The sequence below is a fragment of the Typopeltis vanoorti genome, chromosome 14, assembly GCF_054136105.1.
Source record: "Typopeltis vanoorti isolate ZY-2024b chromosome 14, IOZ_Tvanoo_1.0, whole genome shotgun sequence".
In the NCBI taxonomy this organism is placed as follows: domain Eukaryota; kingdom Metazoa; phylum Arthropoda; class Arachnida; order Uropygi; family Thelyphonidae; genus Typopeltis; species Typopeltis vanoorti.
This window is the reverse complement of record NC_143562.1, coordinates 106,800,795-106,814,036: the sequence shown is the minus strand read 5'-3', so window position 1 is coordinate 106,814,036 and position 13,242 is coordinate 106,800,795. Positions and strand designations below refer to the sequence as shown.

At 35.3% G+C, this 13,242-nt stretch overlaps 1 protein-coding gene across 1 annotated transcript in view; it reads right to left on the bottom strand.

Annotated features, from left to right (window-relative positions):
• Window positions 1-13,242, bottom strand: part of LOC150099822 (insulin-like peptide receptor) — a 538,418-nt gene that overhangs the window by 67,734 nt on the left and 457,442 nt on the right. Inside the window, 1 exon segment of the mRNA XM_090403498.1 lies at window positions 10,959-11,124. Within this exon segment, the coding sequence (XP_090259624.1) occupies window positions 10,959-11,124 (166 nt within the window).

Below are 13,242 nucleotides of genomic sequence, written 5' to 3'. Positions count from 1 at the left end.
TCTGAGATTATCTGAAATTATCTAAGAGGCATTGTGAATTAGGCAACATTAGATTTGGGATCATTGTTAGAAATTGCACAGCAGTAAAATATGAGGGAATGACAGCAAATGTGTTTCAGTGTGATAATACTAAGTTGAGGAGAAGAGTAGTGATAATGAGTGAACTGATAGTGAGAATGTTCAGAAGAGAGCTGTATTCAAGAAACAGGCTAGTTGCATGTTCAAGAGACATCCTATCTCTTGAACATGCAAGTATCCAGCCATTGGTAGTAGTTGTAGTTCTCTGCACAAGTGAGTATGTTAGGGTAGGGAAACTAGAGTTACCTTGGTGAATAAAGCATGGATAGCCTTGTGTAGGGGCTTGGGATGAGTGGGGGTTGTATAATATATTGTAGAGTGGAGTGGAGTCTGGGAAGGCAATAATAGATATGGGTTAATGGGAATATTGACATTGAACTATTTTTTCTGTATGAGTATCAGGAATAAAGGGAATGAGTTTGTGACATTGATAGACCAAGTTTTTTTCAAAGATTGTCAGCATCTGTGAAAAAGTTGTAGAAGACTATATTCTGAAAGGAATAAAAGCAGATGGTATAACACATTTCAGCAGAAATCAGGGGATGGCAGAGTGTTACTTATAATAAATGATGAGTTATGTCTCTACAGCTTAGAGAACTGAGAAGGAACAAGATTGAAGTGGCAGTACACAACTACCCACCTCTGTCTCTAATTCTTATTTATGGTTTTCCTGCTATATACCATGAACCGTAAGAGGGTGAAGAGCAAGAAATGTTTAGGCAAATGTCTAGCCTAGTTGGCCGAGAAGATAGCATACCCATTCTCCAACCAACAGGTTGGAGTGTCATGGATGTTTGTGAAAGCCTGCTCTGGACAAGCTTGTATAGTTCCTTGAGTTTATAAGGCTTTCTTTAAAAAAAAAATTTTAAAAAAGTGAAGCAAGTTATTACTGTAGGGGATTTTAACTATGGCAATATAAATGGGACAGAGGAAACAAGCAAACAGTAATGATTGAGTTGTATTGAGTTGTACATACTGAATTTCAAACATTATACTCATTCAATTGCAACTTAAACAGTTATTTTTTTAGCACTCATCTCACACACACACACACACACTCAAGAAATGAATTCCACTCATTGATCACTCTTTCAGCAAAAAAAAACCTGTTTCTCACATCATCTCTCTTCACCCCCCCTCCTCTCTTGTTTTATGTGACTTCCACCCATGAAAAGGCACCATCTCCTTCTTAAGTAGCTTCTCCAATTTAGTTAGCAATCATGGTAAGCCAGAGTATCTGTTCTTCTGCTATCCTTTTGATCTCATAACAGATTGTATTACCATCCATTTCTTTATATCATCAACCCAAGAAATTCTTGGTCTACAAGGATATCTTCTTCTCTCTAATTTTTCCTCCAGTATTTCCAGATGTTTTCCCTGCTGATCCTCTTAATGTGTCCTGTCATCTTGCACTTTCTCTTTATAAGGTCTTCCATGAGTACTCTTTTGATTCATATTAACTTCAATACCTCTTCATTAGTTATTTTTCTCCTTCGAATTTTCAGTGTTCTTCTATACCATCACATCTCCAAGGCCTGCAATTTTCTGATTATGGATTTTGTGTATGTCCACATCTCACATCCATAATTCAATGTAACCATACATTGGATTTTATTATTCTTATTTTAGTCTGTTTATTTATTCGAGAGAGCATTAGTAATTGGTTATTCCACAATGCCTCTTTTGCCATTGCTATGCTTGATTTTATTTTCTTAACTGTTGTTCCGTCTTCTGTAATTATTACTCCTAAGTAATGATTGAGTGCTTAAATAATAATGATTAAGAGTGATTAAGTAATAATAAGCCATTACATTTTGAATGAATCCTGTTGATACTCTTAAATTTGTTTTTTTGCTTTTTTTTTTTTTTTTTTTTTTTTTTTTTTTTTTTTTTTTTTTTTTTTTTTTTGCTTAATACCATATACTTGGTTTTAGCTGTATTTAATACTAAGTCATAATTCCAACTCTTTTTGATTAGTATTTCAACCATATTTTCTTATACAATTTTGAGGGATGGGTACTTATTCTTATGTTGTCTGCTTCCATTCTGTGAAATATCTTTTATGCATGAATTTCAACAAAAACTCTTCATTAGCCTTTTATCCTCCTGTCCATTAGACTCTTAGGTATCATAGCATCAATTTGTCCTCCTACCCAATATGCCAAGACACAGGACACTGTCTTCTTCTTCTTAAGTAGCTTCTCCAGTTTGGAGGTTAGCAATCATGGTTGATTGCTATGAACACCAAATCATCAGTAAATCTAATATTGTTAATTCTATTGCCATTTATTTTTATTCCCATTTCAGTTTCTTCATATTCTTTTATTAGCATTTCACAATATATATATCAAAAGGTATAGGAGATATTATACACTCTTGTCTCACCCCTCTTTCGATATCTATTAATTTTTTTTCTAATTTATGTCTTCTGATTCCAATACAATTCTGTTATTGTTCTGAGGTCTTTTGAATCAATTTTAATGTCTTTTAATATTTGCTTCTATTAACTTTTCATGGCTTACTGTGTCAAATGTTTTTTTGAATGTATAAAGCATGGATCATCATCATTATCAGCTATTGTTGATCCACTGCTGGATGAAGGCCTTTCCAACTGTATGTCCATGGTTCTCCTTTCCCATGTCACTCCTGCAAATCTGATGATATCACCAATCCACCATGATTTAGGTTTGCATCATGGTCGTTTTCCCTCTCGTGGAATCCAATTTAGTACTTCTTTTGTCCATCGTTGATCTTGTCTTCGAGCAATATGCCTAGTCCATTGCCACTTCAGATGTTTTATTCTTCCTATGATGTCAGAGACTTTGGTTTGGTTTCTTATCCACGTATTCCTTTTGTGATCCAGTCTTATGGTACCAAGCATACTTCTTTCCATATTAAATTGTGTTGTTCTTAATTTTTGAATTTCCTTTGCATTTAGTGTCCATGTTTCACATCCATATGTCAATATAGGAAGAATACATTGGTTAAAAACTTTTCTCTTCAGGCATAATAGTAGTTGGCTTTTGAATATTGAATGTAATTTTCCAAATGTTTTCCACAAAAGCATCATGCATCTTCTAATTTTGTCCATGATATTCTGTTCCATTGATATCTGTTGTCCTAAATATATGTAATGATCTACTTGTTTAATTTCATCATTATTGATTTTTATTGTTTCTGGTTGGACATAGCTATTGAACATAACTTGGGTCTTCTTTAGGTTTTTCTTTAGGCCAGCTGTTTTGCTAGCAATTTGGATTTCATGGATATGAGTCTGTAATTCATGCACAGTTGAAATGAAGATAACTATGTCATCTGCAAAGCATAAATGGCTTAGATATCTTCCATTTATCTTCAGACCGTTCCCTTCCCAATCAATAAGTTTGAATATTTCTTCCATGTATGCTGTGAATAATTTTGGGGAGATTGTATCACCCTGACTTATACCTTGTATTTCCATAGTAGAGATCTTTCCATTGAAATGAATTGCTGCTGTGGCATTGGCGTATGCTGGTTTGATGGTTCTGATGTATGGCTCCTCCACTTGTTGGTTTCGTAATGCTTTAAGTATTGCACAAATTTTCAGTGAATCAAAGACTTTCTCATAATCAATAAAACCAAGACATAATGGTAACTGATATTCATTATACCGTTCAATAATCTGCTGTACAACTTGAATATAAGCCTGCCAGTTCTTTTGGTTATGCTAGGTCTAGAGTTGTACAAAGCCTACGAGCTAAGACTTGTGTAAACACTTTGCAAACCACTGATAGTAGACTAATGGATCCATAGTTCATGAAGTCTTCTACCTCACCTTTTTTTTATATCAGAATTAGGGTAGCCTTCTTCCATGTTCTTGGTCCATCATTTTTCTTCTGACATAAAGTAAATAATTTTGCTAAGAGTTTGTAGATTATTTCTCTGCCTGTTTTTAGAAGTTCAGCTATAACTCCATCCTCACCTGCAGCTTTTCCATTTTGCAAGCTTTGGATGCTCCACATAACTTCTTCTGGTAGAATCTGTGGTACTTCAGCTGTTTCGTAGTTGTCTTCTTCTCCATTTAATTCATCATTCCAATATAATACTGAGTAAAATTCTTCAATTCTTTTTGCTATAGCATATCTTTCTCTAGTTATGGTCCCATCTTTTAGTTTGACTGCAACCATCTGTTTATTGCTGTTTGGCTTTTTTGAGACTAAGGTTGTTTTCAATTGTTTGCTGTATTTTCTTGTTTCTTCTGGGAGAGGTTTTCTGATCGTTTTGCACAATTCAGTGTATTCAGTTTTATTCTGTAGGTTATTTGATTGTTTCATTTCTCTTCATTTCTTCACAAACTGTTTTGCATGGATTGATCTTTCAATACTGTTTTTAATTAATAAATTGCATTATTTGTACTTTTTCCTGGCATGAATCCTTTTTTGTTCTTCACTTATATGACATTTAATTCTAGAAAACATTTTTAAATATTTTCAATAGTATTTTTGAAGCATGTTATATTATACTAATTGTTCTAAAATCTTTACTGTGCATTATTCTTTTTTGGTATTAGAATGCAAATTGATTTCATGAAGTCTTCTGGTAGTATGCCTGTATCATATATATTCTGTATTATTTCTATTAAAAATCTGTTCCTTTTCCCCTATCTCTTTTATTAACTCAGCTAATATTCCATCACATTCCTGCCATTTTACAATTAGGTAATTCTTTTATTGCACTTATTTCTTCTTTAAGTATATGAGGGTGGTCTGAAAAGTTCACGGCCTTGACCACACATGGCAACACTATTGGCACGTTTTTTTGTTCTAAGTTGGTACATCTGTCATAAGCATCCATGTGAAACTGCAAGTAATTCTATCAAGTAGTTTGTTTTATACAGCTGTCTGAAGCAAATGTTGTCTGTATCCCTTGAAATGGATAAAATTGAGTATCATGAGGTTATAAACTTTTTTGTAAAAGGTTTAACACCAAAAGAAATTCATTTGAAGTTCATAAAAGTTTATGGGCACCCATCTCCTTCGTTTTCGACAATTAAGAAATGGGCTGCCAAGTTTAAATGTGGCCATACCAGCCTTGAAGATGATCCACGTGAAGGACTTCCAAAAAGTGTAACAACACCAGAAATCATTGATCAAGATGCACAATATGGTATTGGATGACCGGCAAGTCAAAGTATGTGAAATTGCTGAGACTAGGCATTTCAAAAGAATGTGCAGGATATCTTTTGCATGAAAAATTGCATGTGAAAAATCTTTGTGCAAGACGGTGCTGCGCTTGCTCACAGCAGATCAAAAACGTACTCACATGAAAAGCTCTGAACAGTGCTTGGAGCATTTTAACAAGAATAAAACTGATTTTGTGCATTGATTTGTTACTATGGATGAGACTTGGATTCTCCATTACATACCAGAATCCAAACAGCAGTCAAAACAGTGGACAGAAGCCAGTTGTTCAGCGCCAAAGAAAACGAAGTCGGTTCCATCAGCAGGAAAGGTCATGACATTGGAGTTTTGGGGTGCTAAAGGCATTTTCTTTATTAATAATCTTGAAAAACAGTAAAACAATAACCAGGGAATATTATTCTGATCTTTTTACCAGACTAGATGAAAAATTTGTGAGAAAAGACCCAGTTTGCAGAAGAAAAAAAATCATCTTTCATCAGGACAAATGCACCTGCCTACAAAAGCGTTTTGGCAACGGGAAAATTAAGGGATCTGCACAATGAATTGTTGGAACATCCACCCTATTCCCTAGATTTGGCTCCCCCCGACTTCTATCTCTTCCCAAAACTAAAACTCTTCCTTGCTGGTAAGTATTTTTCTCAGAATCAAGAGGTGATTGCAGCTGTAGAGGGGTATTTTGCTCGAATACATGTATTAGTCTTAAGGAATATTATGTTGAAAAAGAAAAATAATTTTTAAATTATAAATTTGTTTTTTCATTGTTAGTCCAAGAACTTTTCAGACCATCCTTGTACTTGGATTATACGAGTTAACACTCATACAATCATAGGTTTTGACAGGCCTGTGGTCATTATACAGTTCTGTGAGGTATCTTGTCTTCTGGATTTATAATAATATGCTTATTCTTATCTTTTAACTGTTGGCTTGTTATTTTCTTTTGGTTATTATGAAATTTTATTTTTAAATGTAAATGTACAATTTTAATTTCTTTATCTAATTTCTGTACTTCTAAGCAATTATTGATCCATCTATATTTTTTTGTGCTATATTAATTTTTTATTTGTCTATCTAATCTTTTATATTCTTCATTTCCATTAGGGTCATTTTTCCAGGTTCTTCTTTTATCCATTAGTTCTAGTATCTCTTCTGTCATTCATGGTTTTTTAACACTGTTTTACTGTCCTAATGTGTGAACACAATCATAATCACTGTTTTCTTGATCCTTTTCAAAATCTTTTCTTCTCCTTTAAAACTAAGTGATCAAATCTGTGCAACTTGAATCCACTTGTACAGTGGAACTAGAGCTTCTTAATTTTTACATGCCAGTCTCCTTTTCATCATCATTGCTATTATCTGTTGTGTTGAACAATTTTAGCAACATGGTCACTAAATTTCAGGTACTTGTCCCTAACTTTCATCCCCAGGTCCTTTATTGTCTCCTTCCGTAATACAGCCCCATTTTCTGAATACACAGCATTTCATCTTTGTCTTTTGAATTTCAAAACCTTTCACTTTAAAACATTGAATTGGTAGTCTGACCCATCTACTCATCCAGTAAGATCTGAATAAATTGTATGAGTAGATGGGTGGGACTACCAATTCAATGTTTTAAACTGGGGGGGGGGGGGTAATTTGACTTAGTCATCACTGAATTTGGATATGAATGATCTCAAAAGCCTTGTCTTTGGGTAATGTTAGAACAGAGCATCTAATGTGAGAGCCAGAAACATTGAGAGATAAAAGTTGTATCCAGTGGCCTTGATAAGGAACTATACAAGGTTTGGCTGCTGTTTGAACAAGAAGCACATTTTTTTTCAAAATCAATTCAAATTTGTTGGTGGTTTTTTTGACACATTTGTTGAGAACAAAGATTGGATTGTGGTTTGGAATTTTTGTTGGAATAAACATGAAGTCCTTCATTTCTGTAAATATTTCTGTTATTCTTTTTGCCTGTCATCATGTTGGAGGCTTAATAGATTGTATACAGCACTCAGAAAGGATTAAAACAGAATTTAATACTTCCTATATTTCGTCTCAGTCACTGGGACATCTTCAGGAATTACAAAAAAAGCTAATGTAGCATATACACAAATACAGTGGAACCTCGGTTGTCGAACATGATTCATTCCTAAAGGCTATTCAGAAACAGATTTGTTTGAAAACTGAAACCATTTTCCCATAAGAATTAATGTAAAATGGATTAATCCATTCCTGAAACCCAGATGATTGCTTATTTAAACTTTATAACAGTACTTGATGCATAAAATCATATACAAAAACAATGAAAATGCATAGAATCTTACACAAAAAGAGTAAACACAATAAATGGATAAAATGTAGACGAAAATTGATCGCCTCTTTTATTTTTGAGTATTGTACAGATTGTTGATTTCGCCATACCGAACTGCATAGCAAGATCTGAGACGAACGCCATTTTCATGTTTGGATATGATTTTTTTTTTTTTTTCACCTCTATCATGCTTCTAACAACTTTTCTTTTCACTTTGCTGCTATCACTATCCTTCTTCGGCCCCACGGTGGCTTATTTAATAATAATTTATAAAAAAAAACCTACAAAATATAAATAAAATCAAGAAAAGTCACTGCAAATTCAAGAATGTGAATGAGGTTTAAGGGGAAGTATGACAGGTATTGTGTGAATAATTGTTAGTATGCAATGTTGGGTCTCCCACAATGAGTCTTTTGACCCCATGGAGGCACCTTATAATAATAAATAATATACAATAGGTGTCTTAAATTAATTCTCCAGAAAATCCAGCAGGTGTCTGCACTGAGTGGAGGCTACAGCATAACTGACGCTCTCCCACTGTAATCTCAGCCTGCAGAGCATGTGGTTGCCAGTTTGCCTGCTCAGGAACCGAGATTCTGTTTGGAAACCAGTGTGTTTGTTCAGGAACCGATTTGTTCAAGATGAGAGTCGTTCAACAACCGAGGTTCCACTGTAACACACACAATACTAAGCCAACCACGTGGGTGACTCTATAAAGTCCTATCTAGGTGGAGTGCCCTCTATGAGTGGGTGGAGTAGGTGGCCTAGAATGTAAGGTGGGATTTCTGGTGATTAGTGTTTCCCAAATCTTAAGAAGCTTAATGCAACCATATTTATTTAGATTTAGTTGATTTCTGAGAACTGCTTCAGATGCTAAAAATAGTCTCTCTTTTTTGAATTTACTGTGGCTGTAAGTGCTAGTTGTGAGAGGAGTTTTTCTAAATAAAATTAAGAATTACCTACATTATTACTATGAAATACACTTCGCCAATGTCATTGACGATTTTGCTAACAGAAAAGCAAGAAAAATAACATTTTAGAATGTTGAAATTAAAATTTTACTTCAAAAATAAACATAGTGTTTTAATTTATTTCCCTCTACGTCGTTTTGACTTTTTGTAAAATTTTTGGTGTGCATTGAGAGGGGCGGCAAACTCAGGGACCGCCCTGGGCAGCTAAAGCTCTAGTTACACCACTGTATTCAATACATCTGCAACCACAACTATGGTCATGGTTGCAGATGTATGACTTGTGTTCCTATAGGCAGATGGTTGCTGATCTGCCTGTCTGTCCAAAGTATGGCAGCTTACAGGAACAGGATACTTTATAAACTCCAGGCACTGAGAGAGGAGGGAGCTGATCTTTTGTAGAACGGTTAAGGGTAGCAAGTTTGCAGCGAGGCTTAAATGCTGTGTGTAGGTTGTACTTTTTTAAAATCTTGGATATATTTTCCAATGTGCCATGGATGTAGGGTATGGTGATGGCATTTCTAAACTCTTTCTGAAGAGATGGCTAGGGGATAGGAACTGATTATTTTTTTAATACTATGATCGCTGTAACCATTGGAGAGGAAGGTGTGTATGTGGTCGAGCTCAGTTGCAAAGACAGTTCCACTGGAATAAAGATTGTGGGCTCTCTTGGTTAGTGTTTTAATAATGCCATGCCGGCCTGGTTGATGTATCCGCTCTCCAGCCAAAAGGCTGCTGGTTCGAATCCTGCCGTGGGCATAGATGCTTGTGATTGTCTGTGAAAATAATAGTGGTAATGATGGACAGTAGATGGCGTTGGTGTAGATGAGGCGGTTTGTGGATGAGGTTGAGTTGTAGAGACGGAGAGTTGTAGAGTAGGTGCCCTTCCTCGATGAGTCTTAGGACTCCCTGGAGGTATCAAATAATAATAATAATATTGAGTAGGGTGGTGGTGAGAGAGTTTGTGAATGTATCTGCCTGTGTGCATATATTTTTTTTTATATACAGTGAAGGAAAGTGCACCATTAGGAAGGCATGAAACTAAGGTATCTAGGAATGGTAAACTATTGTTCCTCAACACACGGATTCTTTATGCCTGTGTTTGGATCCAAAAAGTGGAATGTAATCCAGCCAAAGAAAGGGAGGAATAAAAGTTACTGAAGTCATCCAATTTTGCACCATTGTAACATAAGTGGTTAAAGGACTGGAATGGCTGGGTGAAGGATGTTTTGTAGTAAAGGAAGCTTGAAGATTATGGGCTGAGTTACCAAATGGAAGTGATATCTGCAGTGTATTTCGATGAAGAGCTGGTTAAGAAAAGTTCAGAGATGTTAGTAGAGTGATGAGGATTATCTGGAGGGTAGTTGGATATCTGTGTTAGTAGTTATTACTAATACCAAATACTTCAGCATCCCTATCAGCTTGAAAAATAGAACTGGTTTACATTATGGACACTATTTTGGTTTTTGACTGCAGAAAATTAAACTTTGCAGATGAGATCAGAGTGGTTATGAGTATTTGGAGAGCAGTAGCATCAGCAAATGAAGACAATAAAGTTTGATAAGGAAATTTTTAGCCAGAGCAGATCACATGATGGTGTGCAAGGTTATGGAGGGGGGGGGGGGAGAAGAGAAATCAAGGTTTAACATTCTCTGATGACATGAGATGGCAGATCTGGTTAATGCACAATTGCTAACTTTGTGATTGAAGAAAATGTGTAGGTGGTAGCTGTTTAGGTTCCATTAAGAATAACAAATCTGTTTGTCATGGCCATAGGTGATGGTAGTGCATTTCATTTAAATTGCTGTGAAGGCAACAAATATTGGTAAAGTGGATGTGTAATTTTTTTTTTTTTTTTTTTGCTAGTATTATTAATGTTCAGTGCTGCAATTATTAATGCTATTTCTCTTGTTTAAATTTTATACGTTTTGATTGAGAGATTTTTTTGTAATCCACAGTAAAATTGAATTTGAATATGCCATCTTTCAATTTTTGTTATCAAGAAAAATGTGAATAAATGAGGGGGGGGCATGCAGTGGAATATGAAAGGCTCACAGTGCAGAGAGCATTCTGCCTATACCAAGGGAACCCAGTTTCCTGTTCACACATGGCCTCAAATTCCCATCACTACACTTTGACTCCATCCACACACAACCTGGCAGAGTAAATTGCAGGAGTATTATTTGCTAGCTAGTGTATATTCTGCTGATTCATTACTGAGTGATGAAAGTTATTAGCCATTTAGAAGATGTCTTGTTGGAATTTGCTCCATCTAGGGAGGTATACCTTGTGATAACAATGCTTACCAGATATGCTGGAGCCAAGCCAAAAAGAGAAGCTATATACTGTATACACCAGCCCTTTAGTATTCCTTAGCCAAAGTATGTAAATATAAAATATATTTAGAAATATGCTGTCATAAATACTTAGAGTATTTATTACAGTGTTTATATTTAAAAAAACTTAAATAATATTTCTTACATCAGGCCGATGAATTCTTAGATAACTCTTTAGGTCTCCTTTAGCCATCAATTCCATGATGACCAAGGTTGGATGTCCTTTAGATACTACTCCAAGTAACTTTACTACATGATGACAAATGAAGGCCCTGTAAAAAATAAATTAATTAATAACTAACTAGATAAACATAACATTTGCATGAGAAATACCTTTTTGGGAAGAGTAATATAAAAAAAAATATACTATTATTATTACCATATTCCTATGGAATTGGCCTTATGAAGATACATTCTAACTGCTCTGGTATCTGTTTTGCTATACTCAACATCTTTTTCAGGATCTCTCAAAGGCCATGCCTCCTCTCTTGCTTACGACATCTTTATAAGATAAATTATTAAAAACGGATTACACTGCATTAAGAAAATAGTTATTCATGGAATTTTAACCCAATATACTGCAAGGATCAGTAGTACAAACTGGTTTAAAAAATGGAACAATAGCACAAGAATAAATGCCAAGAAGATCAACAGATGAGTTGATTAAAGTTGCACATTCTTAATTTTAATTAATCTAGTAAGGACTAAATAATGAAGATAAGCATGAATTCACACTGATGACTGAAGAGTGGGAATGTATGGAGATTCCATTATAAAAGGTGTGGTGAATAAGAGAGTCCACAAGGTCTGTTTTCTAAGGAGGAGGATGAACATAGTTACTGATGCTTGGGATATGAGTAAGAGAAGCAAGCTAGTGGTGGTTGTGGAATAAATGATTTGGTTGGACAGAAAGAGTGTAAGGATGGATATCAGGAGGTTATTCAGGAGAGTGAAAGACACTAGCATGGTAAGAAAGTTTATCAATGTGTTGGTAAGCTATGACAGTGATGAGTTGAGATGGCAAGCAAGAATAATAAATGCTGGCGAGGAGAAAGGAGTGCAATTTGTTAATGTATGGGATGCATTTGAGGGAAAGATGGAATTGTATAAATGTAATGGATTTCATTTAAGTGGTTGCTAGAAGTTTTCTTCTGTTGCTAAAAGAAAATGGAATGAATGATATGAACAAGAGTTCAAAAGAAGTTGGAGGTATTGGGACAGATCAAGAGAGTGGAACAAATGAAACAGAAATGCTTGTGAACGGAGAGTAGTAGCATGAGAGATGCGGGTGAGAGAACAGGAATGCAAGGTGGATAGGGAAATGGAGGGGTGGACAGAGAGCGTGACTGAGAATGGGCAGGTGTGGAGAAATTATATCTGAGAAGTGACATGAGTAGAACTAGTTACAGATCTAAAAGTAAATTGCTTTATTTACAAAGGCCAGGAACATCAGAAATAAGAAAGATTAAATAGTTTAACTGATTGAATGTATTCATCCAAAAATTGTTGAAATAAGTGAAACATGGTTGGATAAGGATGATATCCTAATAGAAAGAGAAATGGAGGAGTACATTATTTTTTGTCAGGATAAGAAGGACAAGATGAGAGGATGGGGGGAGTGCTGTTGATAGTAGGTGAATTATTCTGTGCAAGGAAGAAATAGTGACAGTGGTTTTGAGGCAGTATAATATTGGGTAGATACTGAAAGAATGCATAGAGTAGTGATGTAGATATGTGTATGCATCTTGTATTAGTGAACAATGAAAAGTGATCACTGCGGATGATTTTGACATGGCAATATAGATTGGAATGAAAGGATAGCACCTGAGTATAAGAAAAGAGATTTCTTGAGTTCTTAAGAGACAACTATCTTACACAGTATGTAATGGAGGGCACACAAGGATCAACATTCTGAGATCTGATCATATATCAACAAAGGATGTGAATAGGATGTTGCATTTCCTTTCAGTTAGTGAGAGTGATCGTGATGCAATTACCTGGGTAGTGGTGGCCAGCCATATGAAGAGTTCTGTGAGGAAAGGATATATGTGGAACTACAATGCCAGTGATTATGAAAAGCTTAGCAGACAGTTTGGAACTATGTCATGGAATGTTGAAAGTTTATTTTTCACTTGGTTAGAGTATAATAAAATTAGTTTAATCCTTTATCCAAGTGTTAGCAAACAAAGTTTGCGCCTGAAAGTATCTTCAGGACTGGGGCAAAGTGGTACAACACCAGGGCAATTCGTTGCAAAGGTGGAGCAAGCTACCAACACTCCTATCTCAGTATCTCCTATAATGCAAAACACATCTCCTTGCGGATATATCTAATGTTATGCTTTAAGGGAAGGGCCACAACCCAGACTAGTTTCGACCTTTATTGAGGTTTC